This window comes from Botryllus schlosseri, chromosome 6 (assembly GCF_051294905.1).
Source record: "Botryllus schlosseri isolate E-star chromosome 6, Bs_hap1, whole genome shotgun sequence".
In the NCBI taxonomy this organism is placed as follows: domain Eukaryota; kingdom Metazoa; phylum Chordata; class Ascidiacea; order Stolidobranchia; family Styelidae; genus Botryllus; species Botryllus schlosseri.
In genome coordinates, this window is record NC_137241.1 from 22,329,593 (window position 1) to 22,350,899 (window position 21,307).

The following is a 21,307-nucleotide window of genomic DNA, read 5'->3' on the forward strand; positions in this document are numbered from 1 at the left end:
ATCATAGATATACATGACATGTTTTTCCAGCACATTGGGATCGTCCTTCTCGTAAATTTACAAAATTGTACAGTTGATGTTACAATATAAGCGGGTCGCTTTTTGTACTCCAAAGGGTAGACATATTTTCAATGATTATTTTTGTCCGCCGATAGCTATCGCTCATACATTATAAAGTCTAATTCAGTGGTTCCCAACGTGGGCGATATCCCCCCCCCCCCCAGGAGGCGAATTTGAGAAACAAGGGGGCAGCAGGTGGACGAAAATGTAAGAACGTCCAGTGAGATATATTTAATTACCACATTCAAAAAATGCACGTGAAGGAGGCTTATTCTAAATACGACGCGGAAGTTGACTGTAAAAACGATCAAGTCAACAAAACGTAGACGCGTAAACTGGTTTTCCAGGCGCCTACTAGGGAAAATGACCCCTTTTCTCAAAGTAACATGAATAAATTTCCCGTTTATATGTTCTCTTTTTCGGATCCGCAAATAAAGGGGGGGGGGCGGGGGGGGCGAAAATTTGTGTGGAGTTTGATTGGGGGAGAGGAGTCGAAAAAGGTTAGGAAACACTGGTCTAATTGGTCGGATGTTGCCCGCCGACCGTATTTAGCCGGTATACACTCCAACATAGCTTCTCATTATGTAATCGTGTAACATAACAAAAGCCCATACTGAGATATCGATGACGTCATCTCTTCAGCAACCGCGCTCTTCCACAACTACGATTGTGTTATATTCCGTGATATGACAGCTACAAAAATGTAGATTATAACTCTTCGCTGCTATCAACCATTTTACGATGCCCCTGCCAGATCGCGTCTGCGGTAATATAGACTCAAAGAGTCTTATTTGGGGCTACCGTGACGGATCAATAAAAAAAATACTTTGCCTTGTTGACGTTCTGCTTTCATGTTGTTTGAACGTTTGAGGGCAATATTGGTACTTTCGATTTAAAAGCAATTTATGGGAGTAATCTGCTTTGAGTACGGTAGGACTGATCTACAGGCATAGTCGTGGAAAGTTGAGTTTACTCAACTATAATATAATATATGTTTTTATTCTATCAGTCATCTCCCGGTTAAGTACGCAACTTGATCCTGAGTAATTTATGCGAACTTATGTGGTAGGGCGTATTTAGCAGATATACAGCCACCTGGGGTACCAAATTCACAAATTTTGCATTTATTAACGTAGTCATTCACGGTGCGTTGCCCATGTGCGGTTTTGTATGCCATTCTTTTATGCTAGTGCACAGTACAGCACAAGTAATTTGATGGGTACAATTTTCTCGTTCACATGATGTCAGGTAAAGGTAAGTGTTGAAGGAAGTGAATCCCAAAGATTGGAAGTCAACGCCAAGTTGTGTGTGTATAGGGATTGTATTGTGTGCCGTCCGCTCCGAGTAGAAGACGTCTCGCAAGATAGTATGGCGCGAGTGCAGCTGCTATCCGAAAGATTTTGAAAAACCGGGAAGTTATTCGAAAGCGTTCTGCTTTGATGTCTGAGGAGACAACGACAAAGAGTTTCGAACATAGTTGGTCGGTTTTCTGAGCTGGAAGATATTCTATATTTTAGGATTGATAGCATGCACCGTGCAAGTTTTCCCGTCCCCCTCACTGGTCTTTGCAAAATCAAAACATCGCTCAACAATTATCGATATCAGGAGATGATTTTCAGGCATCGTGACAGTGGCTTAGCCGATTCATATCACATCAAGGATTGCAGAAATATCTTTTTCATGGCGAAGAAGCTGGGATAGAAACGAAGACCCAGAGCTTTTGGCTGCATCGAATGCTTTACATGTTATAATTGCACGTATAATCCTGAAAATGTCGTCTGCTACCTACATATACCTTGCTGATGCCATTCGTATATCTCAGCAGCATCCGAGGGAAGAAGAAAGCTGAACACCGTATGTCTCTGGTTGTTTGTGCAAATGCCACAGGAACACACAAAGGCCCATGCACATTGATTGGGACGCCTAACTCTCCGGCCTGAATAAGACATCGGCGATTCACATGCGATTTTGGGTGACGTGAATGAGGTGTTGGAAACGATGCAGGATGAAAACGACACTGACGATGACGCTGGCCCAAGCAACAATTGTGCACCTGTCGAAAACACCATCATTTTTCATGACTTTGTACAACTTTAAAAGAAATTGTCTCAAATTGAGGATCAGTTGAGTGTCCTGCCTTACAAGATCAAGCAGCAGATGCTTACAATAATCCTAAAAGCACTCTGGAATGCTTTCAGCGAATACTGTGACGGGTGACGCGGGAAGTCAAGCAATAAAGAACGCAAAATATGCATCAAATGACTGTGCACGATATGTTCAGGCAGTGAACTTTTTTTTTAAGTTGACTTTCAACTTTTCCTGACATCTAGTTCACAGTTTAAAATGAATGAATTGTTGAACAAGTTGAACCCAGAATTTGTGAATAATTTTTGCGTACTTATCTGGGATGCGAACTTAAACGGGTGCGTACTTAACCGGTAGTTAACTGTACTTCCGTTTTATTGTAAATAAATTAGGATGATACGGATGTCTTTTTCAGCAGGAGTGTAATCAATCAGTTTTATTAATATTTTCATCATTTCAAAACATTGCAAGACTGCGATACAATGGAAAGATAGGAAGGTGTCGAAACAACTTGGAGTAGCCTTGAAGATCAGACGCCCACCTTAGGCTAGGCGAAGTAAAGAGGCATGCACATGCACACTGAATGAAAAGTAATGCAGAGCAGGGTTGTAATGACTCGAGTCATGACTCGACTCGAGTCAGACTCGAGTCACGATTTTCGGATGACTCGACTCGAGTCATTTTCTCAAAATACGGAAATGACTCGACTCGACTCGAGTCAATCTGTGTATTGACTCGACTTGGACTCGAGTCATTGCGCATGACTCGAAGCAAGTCATTGACTCAAGATTCAGACGGCGGAGACCGACATTTCATTGTAATTTCGAAGCCAACACACTATTGGGATTTCGTTTGTTGGTACTGGTGCTTGAAAATGCGATCAGAAACTGCTAAAAGTGAGGAAAATTGATATATTATAAATGCGAACCATTCAATATCTCCAAACAGAGTTAAAAAAGTGGGTTTACGAAGACTTTAACTGGAAACTGAGCAGTCAACACAATGACTTGGACTCGGACTCGAGTCATAATACCATGACTCGGACTCGATCCTCTGTTCGCTGACTTGGACTCGGACTTGACTCGGTGGGAATTGAAAATGACTAGATTTGACTCGAGTCGAAAAGATAAAAGTGAGATTGACTTGTGACTCGGAGCCTCGTAACTTGGTTACAACCCTGATGCAGAGAATATAAGACGCAAGCGACAAAATGAGGTGGCATGTGGCGGAAGGCGAGGTGGATATTAGGTCGTGGTCCGGTAATCCTGAAGGCTGGCTAGTATTCATTTGGAAGAAATTGCTTGTATTTCGATTTGAATGCGGACATGCTCGACGTCTGTCGGATAGCCGGTGAGATGCTGTATTTTTCAAATTAGTGTTACTAATTGGTAGTTCTACTTTGATATAAGACGTATTTTGATATCGACAGAAAATATCGGTTCATCGAAAAATGTTTCATGACGGTATCGGTCTAAAATTCTGATAACGATCGAGCGCTATAGTCTGGAGCATTTCTAGACTCCGTGAGTGCGCATGAGCAAATATCGCATCTGCTGCGTGTCCGAACATGCTGAACTCGACTCACGCACAGATACCAGCTCCGGAGCGTCTGGTTACAAATAATGCGCATCTATCAAGTATACGAAGCGTATCTGGGTCCCTTTGATGAGTAGATGTCAGCTCTGGAGCATATCTGGCTACAAATGGCTTAAGGATATCAAATCCAGAGCCCGTCTGGCTACAACTCGCTTACAAATATTACCTTATGAACGATGTTTGAATCTATTTGAGATGCGCCAGTAAAAGGCTTTTGATATTGTATATATCTGGAAATTGCATTTTACTTACTTCGCCCCACGTCCTAAACAGGGACCCGGCCGTTACTTGCAGTTTCAGTATACTGCGCACTTGACTCCGCGAAAACTTGGTATTCATTTTAGACACCACAAGATCAGTCGACATCCATTGAGGCCAATCGAAATTCGTACATTTGTTCACGAAAGATGCAAGTTCAAGAAAAAACGCCGCTCGACACACGATCGGCGATTCCTGTTGAATATGAACCATTATAGAGTCCGGGTATATACTGAAATCATTAAAGTACTTACTAAATCAAGAACAGCTGCGACTAATCGCGCTTCGGGAACAGTTCCTGGAGGACAACAGTTCATCAAAAACCGCAGTATTTCCAAGCCCTTGAATATGTCATTTCCATCAACGATAAAATTCTTTGGTGGCTCCTTGTCTTCTTCTAGGACGTTCAGATCGCTCGCAGGATAGTCATTGTCAGAAAATTGGCTGCATACAGATTCTGCACGTCGTTTATAAAGAATTTCCGCGTCAGGGCGATATTGAATGTGCCAGTTTTCATATTCGAATATTACCTGTCTGGCTGCTTTGCCTCATCAGAATATCGTCTTCTGTGATACTCGTTTGCTTTTGGAGATCGTGATATTGACTTGTGTGCGATTCGATCGACTTGTCGTCCTGGGCAGAAATCAACCGATCTATTTACTTTACAACGTCCGATGAACATCCATTACACGTCGGATACTTACATCATCTTTATTTTTCTTCCAGTACGTGAGCGGAAGCTTTCCGAACACGGATCCCGTTCGTCCCGAATCTCGAATGACAGAGAAACTGTCGTGACGAAGCGTATTGAATCGATTTCTACATGAAAGATGGTTTGTACTGTGTGATAAGCTAGCTAGAATCCTTATAAGCTATGATATGGGCTACTTATATGTAATTACCGAAGCTTGGATGTCTTTGTCGCACCCTCATTTGCTCTCTGTGGCAATGGACTGTGCGAAAGGACAACTGCACCTCGCCTGCAAAGAAAATAATAAATGAATTACTCTGAAAATGCCGTTTGAACAAATGATAGTGTGTAACCTTCTGCTGTTCGTGCTTGGGTTTTTCTGAGAAGACTGATCGCTTTGCTTTTCGTTCGTCGATTGCGGATTTGCCTGATAATTGGAGAGAATAAACGAGAGGAAAGTTATCCGTTTTTAGCCACGCTATTCTATAATTAGAAGCTGGTCTCGTTCGGCACACAGGGAACGTTCATTACTAGTGTATCTCGAGTCAACCTTTAGCACCGTGATAAACTGTAGTAAATCTGCTCCCGAACTATATATGTACGTACAAGACACAAAGATGGCAAATAAATTTATAAAAATGCACACATAACAAAAATTGAGGAGATGCTTTGAAGTAGAGAATAGTTCAAGCTCCGCACTGGGAGGAACATCTTGGATAATATAGGTTGAACTATTAGCTCGGTAAGATAAAGCTACATATGTGTTTATCAATTAGAGCAGTGCTTTTCAACCTTTTTGAGCTTCATTCGCACTTTTGTTTGGAAAATATATTTCATTCGCACAAGCCAACTGAAAATTGTTATACAAAAAGATGAAGATACTTAAGCATATCTGTTCAGATGTGCAACAAATTGGCTACAATAGCTTTTAGGCCATGAAGTGTCTCAATAAAAAGGCAACTCATATCCCTCGTTTTGATTTCAACTAAAACGCCTCTCGGCCCAAAAAGGTGTTGGGTTTTGTACAATAACTTCTACCATATATAGTGCTTGGATAGCCAGGTCTTAAGAACTTTTCTGCACTCCTATCCTAAATACAGCGTACTTTCCGCGAATGAAAAACGCTTGCTGGTACAAATCATTTTTGAGAGATGACACAAAGGTCCCGGAGGCTTCAGTTTGTCGAAAGGGTGAAACATCCACATGCTTGTGTTGAGGCTTGTGCCTGATGTCTTGGAAAACAAGGTCCAATACCGTCAAGGAGAGTAGGCACAGTAGAGCTCGCTACCTCATGATAAGTTGCTCCAACTTGTGTTGTTTTTTTTTCTTTCGATTTCTCACTTTATGTCACGCGAGTATACGAGACGAGCATAGTCACCATACTGTTTGTTCGGCTCTTTAGCTCAATCTAACTTGCAAATTAATAACAGTTTATTAACCTTGAAGCAGCTTTTTAGACTACCTCCAAAATCTGAATTTTATCTCGCGACCCGAGCCTCACCCGCGAAAAGAAGTTCATTTTTAGTATTACAAGTATGCTACGATTTTACGGATATGAATGACACACAGAACGCGCACACCACTATTCTACCCAACACAGCTCTATAAAATATGTCTGACGCACACGATTTCAAATGAGGGTGAAGTAAATCCCTCTGCGTGTCGCATTTGTACTGCTGTCTACTCAGATTGCAAGAACGGGGACTATTCCGTGTCGACAACGGAGAATACCCATATCGAAAGGTTTGGCCATCCAGCGACGGTCATTTTTGGCCAAGGTTTTGTTTCCGCTGATGTTTTTGGCAACTTATTTTATCAGCGGCACCGCGTTTTATCAGCGGTATGTTGGCCAAAACTTCACGTCTTATGAGCCCCAAGGCAGAAGGGGTTGGCCTCGAAATGAATGAGTCTAACAGGCCTGGACTAGCTCGTTGCACACCCCTAAACTAGTTCATCCCAACGGTCTTCGTCCATGTTTTCCAGAAAGAAAACAAAAACATTCGGACAAATCTTATCATGAATTCAAACCTAAGAGCGGCTGATCCTCATTATCAAGCCATATTTTCTGCATGTCTCGCTTATTGACTACAGTACCCAATACAGTGACCTTGGATATGTGAAAACAATCGCAGGACTTTTTGCAATAAATTCAACAAATATTACATCCATATTAACAGATAGCTCTCGCATCGTGTCGACCCAAAATTATACCCATGCGCACCATACTTTAATAAACCATGAAGTGGTAAAAATTTGCTTTACACTAACTTGCAAATGTGAGACTGTAATGATGATATTTACTACTATCCTCGTGCCTCGCGCTAATCGAACAGTTATTACGAAAATGTGATGATTGTTTAGCGAAAGAACGCAGACAGTTAATTTGACGTCATTTTTCAGCCTGTCACATGCTCATACGGGCTGATATACTGTATGTCTGCAGCTACACCAGCTTCCAAACCAGGCGTTTCATTACGTAATGTTTATAGTGCGAAAATAATAATTCACTACGGCTTGTGAGAGCTACGATTAGTGGTGCGTCAAGTTGAACAAGTTTTTACAATTGCGCCCTTTAATTTCCTATCAGGTTTATTTGAATTATTCCACGTCAGAAAAATTAACAGTTATTCACGATTTTCATTCGCACTTATCCGGATTTTTCATTCGCACCATTCGCACCACCTTCGTTATTCGCACTGCAATTTTTTTTCATTCGCACCAGTGCGAACCGTCACACAGGTTGTAAAGCACTGAGTTAGAATATATGACTACATTTGTAAAATAATTTTTGATGAAATCGTGTAGAAATTATTCGAATCCCCATTGGGTATTGCTATATCTACAGAATTGAATCTCCCTTGCGCGTCTGTAATCCCATTTTATAGATAGGCTTACTGTCCGGGTACTATTGACTTGCCAACAAGTAATAAGACGAAAATTCCATTTAGGCTGTTGGGCACGTGTTTTCATACACGTCTACACGCAAACCTTTTGTCTTTTCCATCTCTTCAACTTTCTTGTTGATTCAAGAAGCACAGACAAAACATGTTGATTAAATATTGCGGCATGTTTCCGCTGCACATATTGGATCACTTCGCGTACTCGCACATACAGATCCTGTAATCAAACTTGGCTTATTTATTAGGAGTTCCAATCACGACAACTGGCTTTCTACCTCATTCTTTTTGTCGAGCAGATTATTTTCGGCCAAACACGCGCCTACGAAGTCTCCAAGTGTAGTTTGCACAAGGTCATGTATCACCTTCAGTTCAGGATTTCCTTCCGGGGACCCTCTGATCCAATCAAAATCATCGTCCAACCCTATGCATATACATTGCGCTACTAGACTAAAAATACATGTTTAACTATTTAAGAGTTTACAATCTATCTTATGTCACCCCTTAAATGACGAGAGGTGAATGAAGATCGCGGGAGAGAGTTTCAGAGGGAATTTCCATCTGTTTTTCTATATAGTAACAACTTGTTAAACCACCCACATTATTCCTGTTGCTTTCTGACCATGTGATCAATTTCCCATATTTTTTTAAAATAATTATTATTATTAGCAGACCTTTTAGTGGGGACCAATCAAAAACTTCAAGATTCCTTACAGTTAACTGTAGGCTACTTCACAACATTTCGTCAAAATCCATGCCATATGTTTAAGCAGAAACAAATATACGTAGTATGTATTTGAATAAATGCTCGATAGACAGTTATACATGGGATGCGGTGTCACCGGTGCGGCAATGACCAAATTAACATGAACAACCTATGACCTATATCAACATTCTTCGAGCTTGTGATGTCGATCAGGCTGGCTCACAAATATTGCGAATCATTTTGTTTCATTTTGTTTCATAATGTCCGTAAGTTGCTGGCCTGCCAGAAGTTCCATTAGTTTACATACTCAAAATATACGCACATCGCATAGGTGATTCTGGTAAAGGACAAATTCTGTTATGTAGCCACAGAAGAGTTCTTACTTGGGATTTCGGTGCTGTTAAATTCGTTCGTGCATACCACGTACAGAAGGTGCAAAAGCTCGGTGGAATCCTTCAACGGTAGATTCCGCAAAGATGATGAAATGTATTCGGATAGTATTTCTGCGAATTGAATGGCTATTTCAACAAATAGCGACCTCGTCTGGAAATAATTGAAGGACATAGGTAAATCGCCATTTTCAAGAAGTCTACATTAATGGCAGACCTTGAGACGAATACGCTCGCTAGCAGATTGTCTGTTTCTGATTGATGGACAGCATCTGACGCACCCTTGTGAGATTAATAACTTCACCGCGATATCGATGAGTTGCAAGACATCATTCTATAAGAGATAACAGACGGAGAGTACATGAAAATTATTACATCGATATTAACATTATATCACCACGGTAGTGCAGACAGGCAGATGACTATAGGTGAAGGTTTTAGAAAAAAGCGAACAATTAACCTTCATCTGCAAAACACGCTATTATATCGGCACTAAGATCGCCAGCAATTGAACTCGGTCTCAGATATAGTGCGGCAATAAAATACAGCGAGAACCGAATATATTCACGATGATGCAGCGTAACGGTTGCGCGATTAACAAGACCACGGTGAACTCATCGTGTTCGACCAAACGCGTGGTACGGATGCCACTTACTTTATCCGGCTCCGTCTTGCCTTTACCGAGTTTCACCATTAATGTTGCGATGTTACTCGACGCAGTTGAGCGCTGTAAGTGACCTTTCTATTAGTAATTATTAGGGATGGTGTGAACCTCTGAAAGGTTCGGGTTCGTGTGAAGGCGAACCTTTTTGAAAGGTTCTGTGTGAACACGAACGTGAACCTCGTGACGTCATAGTGCTAATTCCAACCCTATCTTTCAATGAAGTGACAGCCTATATTATTGTACACGATACCAAGCGAAGACTCGGGCCACATAATGTCGCATTGCTGAAGTACATATTGGCGTTTTAAACGTCGCTAAATGTATCAACCGCGGTTATCAAAGGATATAATAATCTCATAAAATCAATACATTCGTCGTTTTGCCAACAATTTCGACAGGGACTTACCAGGAAATATAAGCTTACGCCTTAATGGTCTTAGCCAGACCGGACAATGTGTTCGGAATCTGAGTATTGCTAGATTGATATTGAGCAGAGTGTAAAACGGTTTCTATACTCGCTACCGATACCATAAACAACAAGTTATATAGCAGTAGCCAGCACCTTAATCGCACGGATTTGGTTTTAATGATAGAGTAAAGATATGAAGTCGAGATTGACGCCAGACGCCCGCTCGATTTTTTACATCAGAAAACGATATCAATGTCATTGATTGGTTTAATAGGCACCATTCGCTGACTACGTATATCGCTCGTGATGATATGTGATTGCGGGTCAAGCTCATGGCAGAGAGTCACTAATTATTCACAAACGGAAAGCTGGATATTTCGAGAAATTTTTGTAACAAAAATGCAAGTAAAACTTTTAAGGTTGTCATCGTGCATGCTCGTTTAGTGTTGATTTTTTTATGCTGCCAGCGCCATGCATAGAGTGACCCGCAGTTGGAATGCAATAAACTTGAACCAAAGATCTTATAATTAAGTGCAAATTACAATTTACCAAAAAGGTTCACAGTGCAGAACCTACCAAGGTTCTGTTGTGAACGCGAACCTCTAAATTTCCGAGGTTCACACACAGAACACGAACGTGAACCTCACGTTCACACCATCCCTAGTAATTATCCCCAAAGCATATATGATGATGAGCCACTTTTATCATTACCGTATCAAGGAATATGTTAGCTGCTATACATTCCATGATTTGGAAGCAGGCATCACATATTTTGACTCCTGGTCCTTTGTCTAATGTTTCCCCGATCGCGCGAAGCAGCATATCGCATCGAAAATACCCATCATACGTGGCGTATGACGATATCGCCTCAGAATCGCTTACTTTGTGGTGACTGATTCGATCGTAATACACACACGAGTCTGACGCCCAGCGACGCCTCGTCGGTAGTGGCTTCTGTATGGAAAAGTTGTGGTAAAACCTGGCAACGTAGTAGACGCCTTGCTTTCGACACAATGACATGGGGGGGGGGTGGTGTCCACGTCTTGAGAGATGATGTAATAATTAGCAATCAAACGTACGATTTTGGTACAGATGGAACTATGCAAAGATTCCCACGACATCCAATATGAAAAATTAATCTCGTGAATCATAGTTTCTATTCAAACCTGGTATTCCTCCGGTATTGCGACATTTATCGAGTGCATGTCATCCGAGTTGGAAGGTCTAAGAACGGTTGTTCGGAGTTTCATGAAAACTGAATAGTGAAATAAATTGATAAAATATAATTATAGCCTTACTTTTCGATATCTTTCTCCGGATCAGTGGAATCTGAACCAATATGTAACATAGGTTAATTCTAGTCTAATATCATCTGTATCAATATAATAGTGCTGCTGAATACGGAATTTTCCTCTTGGAATAAACCTTCTCTGGTATAGGCCTAGTTAGAATGTATGCATGTAGATAGTAGATTATGGATAGAATTAAATATGTAATGCCCAAAAACTCAGGTTTCCCACGTACCGAAAACAAATGTTAGAAGCCCATGACAAAAAGGTCTAGATATATTGGCCCAATCTCGATTTAGGTTATATGACGTCATCACATAGATCAGGTATTCCATGCCTAAAATAAGCAACAAATGACCATACTATAGGTAAGCACTGTCCCACGCAGCGCTGGTCACTCCCGACGATTAAATCAGGTTTCGTAGTTTCTTGATTATGTATTTAAACATTGGCCTTACAAGGAACCTCCAAAACTAGTTCGCGAACCACTAGGGGATTTGAGGACCCCAGGTGAAAGCAAACCTCCATAGACTACTCCAAGTCTACTTCCTATCTTTTCATTGTATCGCATTTTGTGGTGTATTGAACTGATAAAATTGCTAATAAACCAATGATGGTGATGACCTGCCCTAAAATTAGTGTCATTATATGAAAAATGTCTTGTAGGCCTACAATTAGGGCTGGGAAAAATCGAGTACCTGAGTGATTCGATTCTGAACCACGCAATATGCTTCGAGTCGAGTAATCGAGTAGCACTCATTATGACTTCATAGCATAGAATGTAATATATCAAAGTTCAAATGTGTACCTTTTATACGACCACAAAGAATATAATGCCTGTTATCTAAGACATTAAGGATACTTTGGTATTTTTTCGACCTTACCGATTTCATTGCACTTTGTGACAATGTTGTAGGCTGACCATGACTTCGGAAATGTGCTATTTCCAGTAACGTTCGTAGCTTTGTAACATACGTTTCGTGCGCTACGATACGGTCAATCAAGGTTTCAAGGCTTCAACAGTGAAAATTAGTATCGAAACTATAATTCTCATTGAAAAATTAACTTTCAGTGACGACGAGCGTATAATTTCAGTACTCGAAAAAATCGCCTTTTATTACTCGACTCGAATCATTAAAATTAACAATCGATTCAGATTAGAGTACTCGAATCATTGTGCCCAGCCCTGCCTACAATTAATAACGGACGTTGGAATTGAAATGCTGATAAATATATATGAATGCGGACACCAGACAAGAGATATCTGCACTGTATGAAAATCCAATGCACCACGTCAATCCGATATATTCGTCAAATATGTAGTAACCGACGAACAATAAGAAAAGCTCACCGTCAAGATCTACTGATCTGCCCCGTTCCAATTTGTGTCCAGCCTTCTGTAGATATATTTATTATGTGTGACACAGTGACATTTGCAATAAGGAACACTTTATATTGGGACACACGTTATTGCGCGGAATAAAGCAGATTGGGGAGGGTTTTCAGGTTGTGTGTATCATGTCCTTATCCCACCAAGAGTTATTCAAAACTAAAGCAAAAACTTTTATACAGTAAGCAGACAATGGATCATTTCATGTTGTTTTACTGAGCGGCACTGAACTACGCTACGTTATAATACAGTGGTTCTAAAACTGGGGGTACGCCCCCCTGTGGGGCGAGGGGCGTAAAAGCGTCTGAAGGGGGCGCGAAGCTGCAGTCAACTGAAAAATCGTTCGAGCTTCGCGCGATTTACCTTCATTTCATAGTTATTGCTCTGAGTCTGAATGTCATATTTTAGAATTATCTCATCAACATTCATAACCTTCCATGCCATCAAACTATCCGTTGGAATTGCTAGCATTCTGCTGCATATTGTCATATGACGATAAGCGGGGTGCGTCATTTTTCACTATCATAAAGGGGGCGCGTCTAAAAAGGCTTGTGAACCACTGTAATAATAGGTACATGTAACCCATCCAATATGCTGCTCTATACAAGTGTGCAATGTACATTAGGGCTCTTCAAAAATGACTTTTTTTTGTCAAATCGTACTGGCTACTTGATAAAATTGTTAGGTTACCGAATTTAAGCCTACACACAAAATTTGGTTCAATTCCAGCCAGTAACCGCTTTGCTACAGGAGAAGAAAGTACCTATTTATTATAAAAAAATAAATAATAAAAAATTTGAAAATTTTCCGTTCACCCCAGGAAAGTGTTAGGCTGTCTATAGAAACGATCCTCACCAAATCTGGTTCAATTCCTACCAGTAGAAGCGGAGTTATTGCCGTCGAAAAATTTTGATTTGAATAAAATAGTATTTACGGTGAGCACAACTATAATAAATAAATAAAGAATCGGTCACCGTAAATACTATTTTATTCAAATCAAAATTTTTCGACGGCAATAATTCCACTTCCACTGGTTGGAATTGAACCAAATTTGGTGAGCATCGTTTCTATAGACAGCCTAACACTTTCATGGGGTGAACAGAAAATTTTCAAATTTAATATTTATTATTATATAATAAATAGAAACTTTCTTCTCCTGTAGCAAAACGGTTACTGGCTGGAATTGAACCAAGTTTTGTGTGTAGGCTTAAATTAGGTAACCTATAACAATTTTATCAAGTAGCCATTACGATTTGACAAAAAAAGTCATTTTTGAAGAGCCCTAATGTGCATACTGTATAGTGTATATCTATGATACGCTTCATCAAACTCAGCAATGGTTTTGAAATAGAGTAGGCTACCTCGAAGTGAGTAGTAACAGAAATATCGAAGGAAGCTTGTCTCACTAGTGTACGTCTCATCACGACTTCATATCTCGGCGGGTCATCCGAAGTCGCCTGTAAAATCACGTGGAAAGAATCACATCGTGCATTCATCATGGTATCAGCATTCATTTACGACTGATGACGCTTTCGGAAACTTCTTCCGATGAGCTGGCCCTCTTTTCGAGCTCATTCGCATCGACTTGTTCGACTTGGCCGATTTTTCCTCGGAATCTGACAGGGTGCCAGAATCTTTCGACGAAGAGAACCAGGGCGGTTTCGCGAGACTTGGCTTAATACGTGGATCGGTTTGAGTCTGATTATAAAAAGCAACGTAATTGGTGACCAAGACACAGGCTAGGCTACCTTCGGCTTGCGACGGAACTCGCTGATTCTGAATTTATCGAGGAATCGTTTCGATCTTCTGGTTTGACCGACGTCGCCTTGAATACAAATACAAACTTGCAATCAATTATAATAAAAGTTAATATAGATAGGCCCTACTGAATCCCTTATACGCACTCAGGGCCATTACCGAATATTAGGCTGCGTAAAGTACAATTGTACTGTACAAGTACATGTACAGTACATGTACATTGTACATTGTACACATGTACTGTACAGTTGGTAACAAAGGAATCGTGCGACCACACATGAAAGGTTCTGGTTCACTGTGAACACGTGCAAATTCCAAGCAAATATGGATTTTGTATATGATTTGTCTCTCATCGGATATATATAACTCTACTGCTGCACGGGAATACCAGGGATTTGGAAAACTGGATAGATTGATATATATATATATATCCTGGGGAATATATATAGGCCTAGGCCGATCATGTAGCAGCGACGGCTGTAAGCGAATCATTTTATTGTTAACAACTAAAATAACGGAGTCAATCTAAATCACGAATATCGGTATAATATATTACGTCACAAGGTTCCTCTCAGTTTTGTGTTGTATTTTGTTCGCTGGAAATCTATACATTTGATTAGTTCGCGTTTTCATGAATGATGCTAAGACCGCGATGAAATATATCGGTATTTCACAAATATGGTAATACGGTATACAACCTGACAAGTTTCATTTGTGAACGAGAATCTCTGAATTATCAAGATATACGCACCGCGCACGCGAACATGAACCGAACGTCAGCGCCATTCCTATTACTAATGAAATATAACCAAATTATCCACGTCTATGTCGGTGATGTATATTATATCATACCTATATACATACATATGTAACCAAATGTTTATTCGTATCTTACACGTTGAAGCTCAATTATATTAGAAGTGATCACGTAGTTTGCTTAATATCTATATGGTTTTGAGCCGTAACCTCGTTGCGATGACGAGAGAGAGAGAGAGAGAGCCTACGGTCAGTGAGATAAATATTATGGAGTGCATACACGTTTCACTTTTACACTTACGCTGTACCGAAACTATAATAATCAATGTCAAGAAAATACTTGCTGACCCAAATGCAACTTTTTGCCTTCCAGTCTCGCAGACGATTCTGCAATTGCGTCTGTACCTGAAGAACCTTTCGACAGCATGTTGTCCGCTACAGCTATCGATTTTGATGCGCACAAAGACTTGCTTCTCCGGCAATGAGTTCTAATAATTGTGGAGAAGACGTGTCGGGCGCAGGACTTTACATGAACTATCAGACCAATTATGAATAACCCACTTGGAATTGCGACCTTTATGGCGCTCTAATTGGTGGGGAAGCAGTCTCTTCAGTAAATACGTCATAGCCCATAGCACCCCATCTTCCGACCATCGATAGAAGAATAGGCATTTTAACACAGTGACATCAAACGCAGTCACCTGGTGCGATTTTGAGTCATCATTGTCGCTGTGACAAGAATGTCTCAATATGATGTCATCTTTTCTATAGTATGAAATCGCCACACCTATCAGTTTCGGTGTCGTCCGCTTGCATTTCAAGCACGCATGTTTCGATGTCTGGTGTGATGAAAGACTTCATTGCGGCTAAATCCGGGATATCATGGCTCCATAGCGGCCCCCAAATTTTCAAACCACTGAAAGAATGAACATTTTCCGTTACAGTGGCGGCGAGGGCTTCACCGAGAAGACTCACCTTGAAAGTTTAAAAGTAAGATCAGACTCTTTGATTGCGTTCGCCAGAGGCGCAAATAGATAGACGAACAATCCGATGTTGGATATGACGCCACTTCGGAGAGGAAATCTGTTTTCGTCGTCGCCTTCAGGCCGAGTGTTCATAGAATCCTGCAGTAAAACGTGGAGCGTGTGCAGCAACTTGGTGGAGGGTACATTCAGCTTATCTCCTTGACCTGAAAAAATGCGGCAAGAACGCTTGAAGCACGCATAGCTATTCTTGCAAATTTATTTCAAAATGTGAACACCTGGCACAAGCTCTCGACCAAGACCCCTTTCCTTCTCTAACGACATGGACCGAAAAGGATCCCATAGGCCCGGCGTTCAGAGCTGATGCACACGGCACAATGCACATTCGTTACATCAGAAATATGCTTTGTGCGCTTTGTCTACTGCAATCACTACAACGTTTTATGAGCCTATATACTTGAAAATATGCAGTGTACCCACTTGCTAGTGTTTGTAACTAACGCTTATCATTGATAATAATAATCGGCGATCGTGGACTACAAAGAACGGAATACAAATAATTCGTCCTGTATACGGGATCAGACTTTAATCACGTTCAGATTCTGAGCAAGATTAAATCATATTGGAAATTAGGATCACCCTTATCCTTTCGTGAATCCGCATCGGCAATATGGTGCTGACCATAAAAAAATAAAACAGCGGTAGTATCAAATTAAATCGCCAAACAAGGTCATTCGTAGTTCTATCAATACTCGCTCTCGGCACTTCAGTGCCAGGATTATACATATTCGTGATCATGGTGCGGACCAACGAAGCATCATCAGATGATGGACTACATTTAGGATAAGTTACAAAATAACTATATATCGCAGGAGTTTGCAACCTGAGGCCCACAAAACAAAAACAAAAATGTTGCCGCCCACGAAGAAAGTGTAAATTTGGTATTGTGTGCAGCCGGCCAGCTCTCTGTATGGAAAAAGAGTGGGACGAAAAGACGACTTTGCGCATGAATACTTTGACCAAATTTATTAAATAACCTTCACAAATGTCCGCGCCTCGCAAGATTTGCTTTCAGGAATCCACGTCCAAGTCGCACCCGATCGATGTTACTGTATGTGTGGTCCGCGGTGATCCTCAGTAATCGTATCTAGCTCGCGTAACAGCGAAGTTGCACACCTCTAATATAGCTTATAGTCCATGCATGCGGATTCGCCGCCACTGATAGCAATATTGGATTAATAATTGTACGGGATACATGACACAATAGACGTGTGCAACGGAAATTGTGTCTGGATGCTTGTTCGCATGCGATGCATCTACGAGGCGCATTCTTCGTAATGAGCAATCAGTTTTCAATCACCTCATACCAAGCGTAAGATTGATTTTCATTACTTTTTCATTAGCTACGGCGATCCCACGGGAGGCAAGTTCAACGTAGAAAGATTGTATTCAACACTGCCTGACATAACACATGTGATATATTGCGTAACGCCGCATAGATAGGTACACGATTGGTGGAAATCCTTCGCAGGAACTAACAGTTGCGATGCCCTTTCTCTGTTATTGCTTTCGTCGATTGCTATTCGATTTATTTCTCGTTTGTATTTTCAAATGAGATTCCGTGAACTCGGCAGGTGTTCGGTTCTCTTCGAATCTTGAAATTTAGGCGGCAAATTGGATTTACGTGAATCTGTATCGATCGGGCTCAACGTTTTGAAAATATATCACAGAGACATTTCGGAAAATGTAGATATAGCGATTCATTTTGAAAAGCTTGAAAATTCGTCATTATATCGACGATACCACCTCCATGTTGCGAGGAGAAATGTATATTTTCCTTACCACTTCCGTATTGCTGCACTGCATCTTATTCCGCGAATTAAATTGTGACGTGCTGTTATACACGCGCGGTTATCCTCAAATATTACACGATGCAATTGTAAATATACAATGTCCTCTCCAATTCTCTACTAGTGGCTGACGATTACCCTTGACGAGTGTCAGCCGAAAATATTCGGGTTCATTTCAATATGAATATACCGGGACCTACGATACTTATCATAGTATCGTAGGCCCCCAATATACTATTCAAAGATTGCACAGTATATTGTTTCTAGGGCTGGGCAAAATCGAGTACCTGAGTGATTCGATTCTGAATCACGTAAAATGCTTCGAGTCGAGTCGAGTAATCGAGTATCACTCATTATGACGTCATAGCAGAATAATATTTGTCAAAGTTCAAATTTGTACCTTTTAAGCGACCACAAAGAATATAATGCCTTTTATCCATCATATTAAGGATACTTTGTTATTTTTTTCGACCATACCGATTTCATTGCACTTGGTGACAATATTGTGGGATGATCATGACTTCGGAAATGTGCTATTTCCAGTAACGTTTGTAGCTTTGTACTTCATGTTTCGTATGCTACGATACGGCCAATCAATGTTTTGAGGCTTCAACAGTGAAATTAGCATAAACTCGTTGATCGTTGATAAACTCTTCGTTGATAAATCAACTTTCAGTGGTAAGGACCGCATAATTTCAGTACTCGAAAAAATCGTCTTTTACTACTCGACTCGAATCATTAAAATTAATACTCGATTCAGATTCGAGTACTCGAATCATTGTGCCCAGCCCTATTGTTTCTACAACCTACAAATATCCACTTCAGTGAGCTATAGCTGCGCGATCATCCTGATTTAGCTTACACGCGATGTCTGAGCGAGTATGAAAAGCATAGGTAAATAGGTATAGTTCGAACAAAATTGGCATAAACGCAGCCCATGCAGTCTCAGTATTGGGCCTGTACGCGAAATCTATACAGCGATAAAAGCCGTAAGCCCGGGAAGCTCCTTTACGAAATATTTACGCTTGATACACCAAACTAAAGCTGATACCTGATTCAACGGATTTGAAGTCTTGGAAGCAGATACCAGCAGAGCCTTATAAATCAAGATCTAACCTGTTTTGCCTACCTTCACTCATGATCAGGCCCCTATCTGTCGGCAAAAGCGGTTAGATTTGAACCGAACAGAAATAGAAATTAGGAAGCATCGTGTCGTTTTATCTTACCTAATTGATTACGTCTGCTCAATGTAGCGGCCACGCAATGCATTACGTACGGCAACGCAGCCTCGATTAGCTCGAGGATCGATGTCCTTTTGACCGCTTCGCACAGAGACGTTGAAATCCCGTGAAATTTATGCTCCACCAAGATCTGCTCAAGGGCCTAAACATGAAGCAATCACCTAGACATCACCCGGCCCACTGCACGAGAAAGTAGATATATTTATTACCACGCAAGCGCTATTTGACGATTTCGTGCCAACTTCCTGTTTCAAAAATGACCTGGGAGTAGAAATATTTGTGAAATCAGTACTTTCACGATGATAATTTCATTTCAGATATGTGATATATGATAACAGTTACATTTCGAAATGAAATCATACAATGATACCATTCCCAACTTACTTGGTTAGCCCCCAGAGGACTATTTCAATCGCCATGGAGACTGATGTGGAATCCGCGGTCGACGTCAAGAACTCAACAGGATGCTTGACCATTTCTCTTGTCTTCATGTGTTATGCCTCGCTGTAGTCGTATTTGTCAATATGAAATGCAATTCATTATTGTTGTGGCAGGTAGCGTGCTTTTTGGTATCGATAACGGTAGTCGAGTCGGTCATTAGTAAGGCAAGTTTTTGCAACTTTTGCAACTTTTTTTACAGCTTCCTAAAGACTCGTAAGATATGTAGAATGCTGTTTTAAGCTGTTTAAAGGAGTCTTATAGTGCAACTTTTTCGATTTTGGTGAAATACACGGCCAGATTCGACTGAAACATCGTAAATCCGCACCGAAGTAACGCTTTTACGGGTATTTCGGGAGCTGAGCCGGAAAATTGACCTTTTGTTTAGTCAACCGAGCAAAATGCAACTTCTAGAACTTTTTTCAAAAATAAATGCAACTTTCCACGGATTTAACTGCAACAAAAACTTGCCCTAGTCATCAGTTATAGGCTACCCCATAGCATAGCCCTATACATCGTATGAAGTTACTAATAAGACTGAATCAACTTTTCGTTGTTTTAGTTGTCAACCTTCACAGTCTTGTATCCCTATATCTTCTACCAGGGTGCCCAAATGTGTGGCACCGTGATAGCCCCTATCCACGTCCGCAAATGCAGCCTGAATACGGGCAATGGAACATGCAGCGGTATGTCTACTTCTAGCCTGTGAAATGTCGTTCCATTGCGGCACCGAATAATAATGACGAGTTATAGTTAAAGCCAAGGCTGTACCAATAGCCACTGCGCCTTGCAACTGTAATATATGGTAATTCTAGTAAGAACTCCGAAGCAATGAAATATCAAATAACATAAGTTCCAACAATCGATTCAAACAAATGCTGTTCTTCTCTACACAGCGACAATCATCAGAAGTCCAATTGTCGAATTGATATTCCTGACTGAATATTTCACTGTTAAATTCTTGAATCCCTTTAATTTCCTGATTTCGTTGGCCATTCACACAATCGCGTGAACGGGGCAAACGGTGGATCAACCGCTTGTGCAGAGTTGCGCGACTGACTCCCTACGCATTGGATTTGAAGTCTATAGTGTGTTTACCGAAGAGTTCGGCCCGCTCTGGGGAAGGTAAATAGAATTAGATCCGTCGGATTTCGCAGAACGTACGTTATAATTGAATGAAACGCTTTTTCGCTCGATGCGATCAATACAAGTCTCAGGGACGTTTCTCAAAGCAGGGCGTTTGAGTGAATCCTAACCATATTTTCCCATTACATAGAATTTGATATTCAGATGAAAGCGTGTCAAATCTGTATCGTACACAAATATACTAATGCTGTATAGTGGCTCGACCCAAGCCCAAGTCATTTTTTCTACCTTCCTTCGCATCGATTCTGCATAGACCTCGATCGATCTGTACGAAGCACCGGTGATACTAGCCTACATCTAATGCTCTTAATTCAGTGTCGCATTTGATAATGACCGTACAAGTGATCGAGACCAAATCAATAATATGATAGATTACTAAGCTACAATATCGCCTGGGCTGTTCAAAAAAACCTTCCGAATTTTACTGACATAGGAAATATATCGATAGGTTGCATAACTTGCGCTGCAAACTAAATTTGGCTTAATTCCAACAAGTAGCAGGTGCCCAAATCCAACTTGAATTTTTGAGCACTTTTTAAAATAGCAGCATCTGTGGCAAATTTGGTCACCTCGCCATTGACAAGCAACGTAGTGCTAGGCATGCTTGATATGAGCTGTTGATTTTTTCACGTGTTTTCATCTTCAGAAAGGATCAGTGACAAAGTGTGGATAAATACTTAGATAAATAATTACGCTGATTT

At 40.8% G+C, this 21,307-nt stretch overlaps 1 protein-coding gene across 10 annotated transcripts in view; it reads right to left on the minus strand.

Annotated features, from left to right (window-relative positions):
• Positions 1-19,728, minus strand: part of LOC145441555 (protein unc-80 homolog) — a 48,514-nt gene extending 28,786 nt beyond the window's left edge. For 3 of the 10 annotated variants that reach the window (XR_013915854.1, XR_013915852.1, XR_013915853.1), the window contains exons 1-25: positions 19,407-19,728; positions 19,232-19,283; positions 19,008-19,164; positions 15,924-16,137; positions 15,736-15,864; positions 15,510-15,677; positions 15,297-15,436; positions 14,183-14,259; positions 13,953-14,132; positions 13,796-13,891; positions 12,396-12,441; positions 11,054-11,084; positions 10,922-10,979; positions 10,467-10,709; positions 9,338-9,409; positions 8,900-9,016; positions 8,677-8,836; positions 7,866-8,011; positions 7,679-7,807; positions 5,044-5,117; positions 4,902-4,979; positions 4,704-4,818; positions 4,530-4,632; positions 4,254-4,456; positions 3,994-4,194 (exon numbers count right to left, since the gene is read on the minus strand). Coding sequence is in view for 7 of the 10 variants with exons in the window: in XM_080319450.1 (XP_080175576.1) it covers positions 3,994-4,194; positions 4,254-4,456; positions 4,530-4,632; positions 4,704-4,818; positions 4,902-4,979; positions 5,044-5,117; positions 7,679-7,807; positions 7,866-8,011; positions 8,677-8,836; positions 8,900-9,016; positions 9,338-9,409; positions 10,467-10,709; positions 10,922-10,979; positions 11,054-11,084; positions 12,396-12,441; positions 13,796-13,891; positions 13,953-14,132; positions 14,183-14,259; positions 15,297-15,436; positions 15,510-15,677; positions 15,736-15,864; positions 15,924-16,137; positions 19,008-19,164; positions 19,232-19,283; positions 19,407-19,513 (3,096 nt within the window). In the remaining 3 variants the exon portion in view is untranslated. Of the gene's footprint in view, positions 1-3,993; positions 4,195-4,253; positions 4,457-4,529; positions 4,633-4,703; positions 4,819-4,901; positions 4,980-5,043; positions 5,118-7,678; positions 7,808-7,865; positions 8,012-8,676; positions 8,837-8,899; positions 9,017-9,337; positions 9,410-10,466; positions 10,710-10,921; positions 10,980-11,053; positions 11,085-12,395; positions 12,442-13,795; positions 13,892-13,952; positions 14,133-14,182; positions 14,260-15,296; positions 15,437-15,509; positions 15,678-15,735; positions 15,865-15,923; positions 16,138-16,968; positions 18,042-19,007; positions 19,165-19,231; positions 19,284-19,406 lie in introns of those variants that run through there. The other 7 variants (XM_080319450.1, XM_080319444.1, XM_080319447.1 and 4 more) reach the window with 6 other exon arrangements.
• Between the last annotated feature and the right edge of the window lie 1,579 nt (positions 19,729-21,307).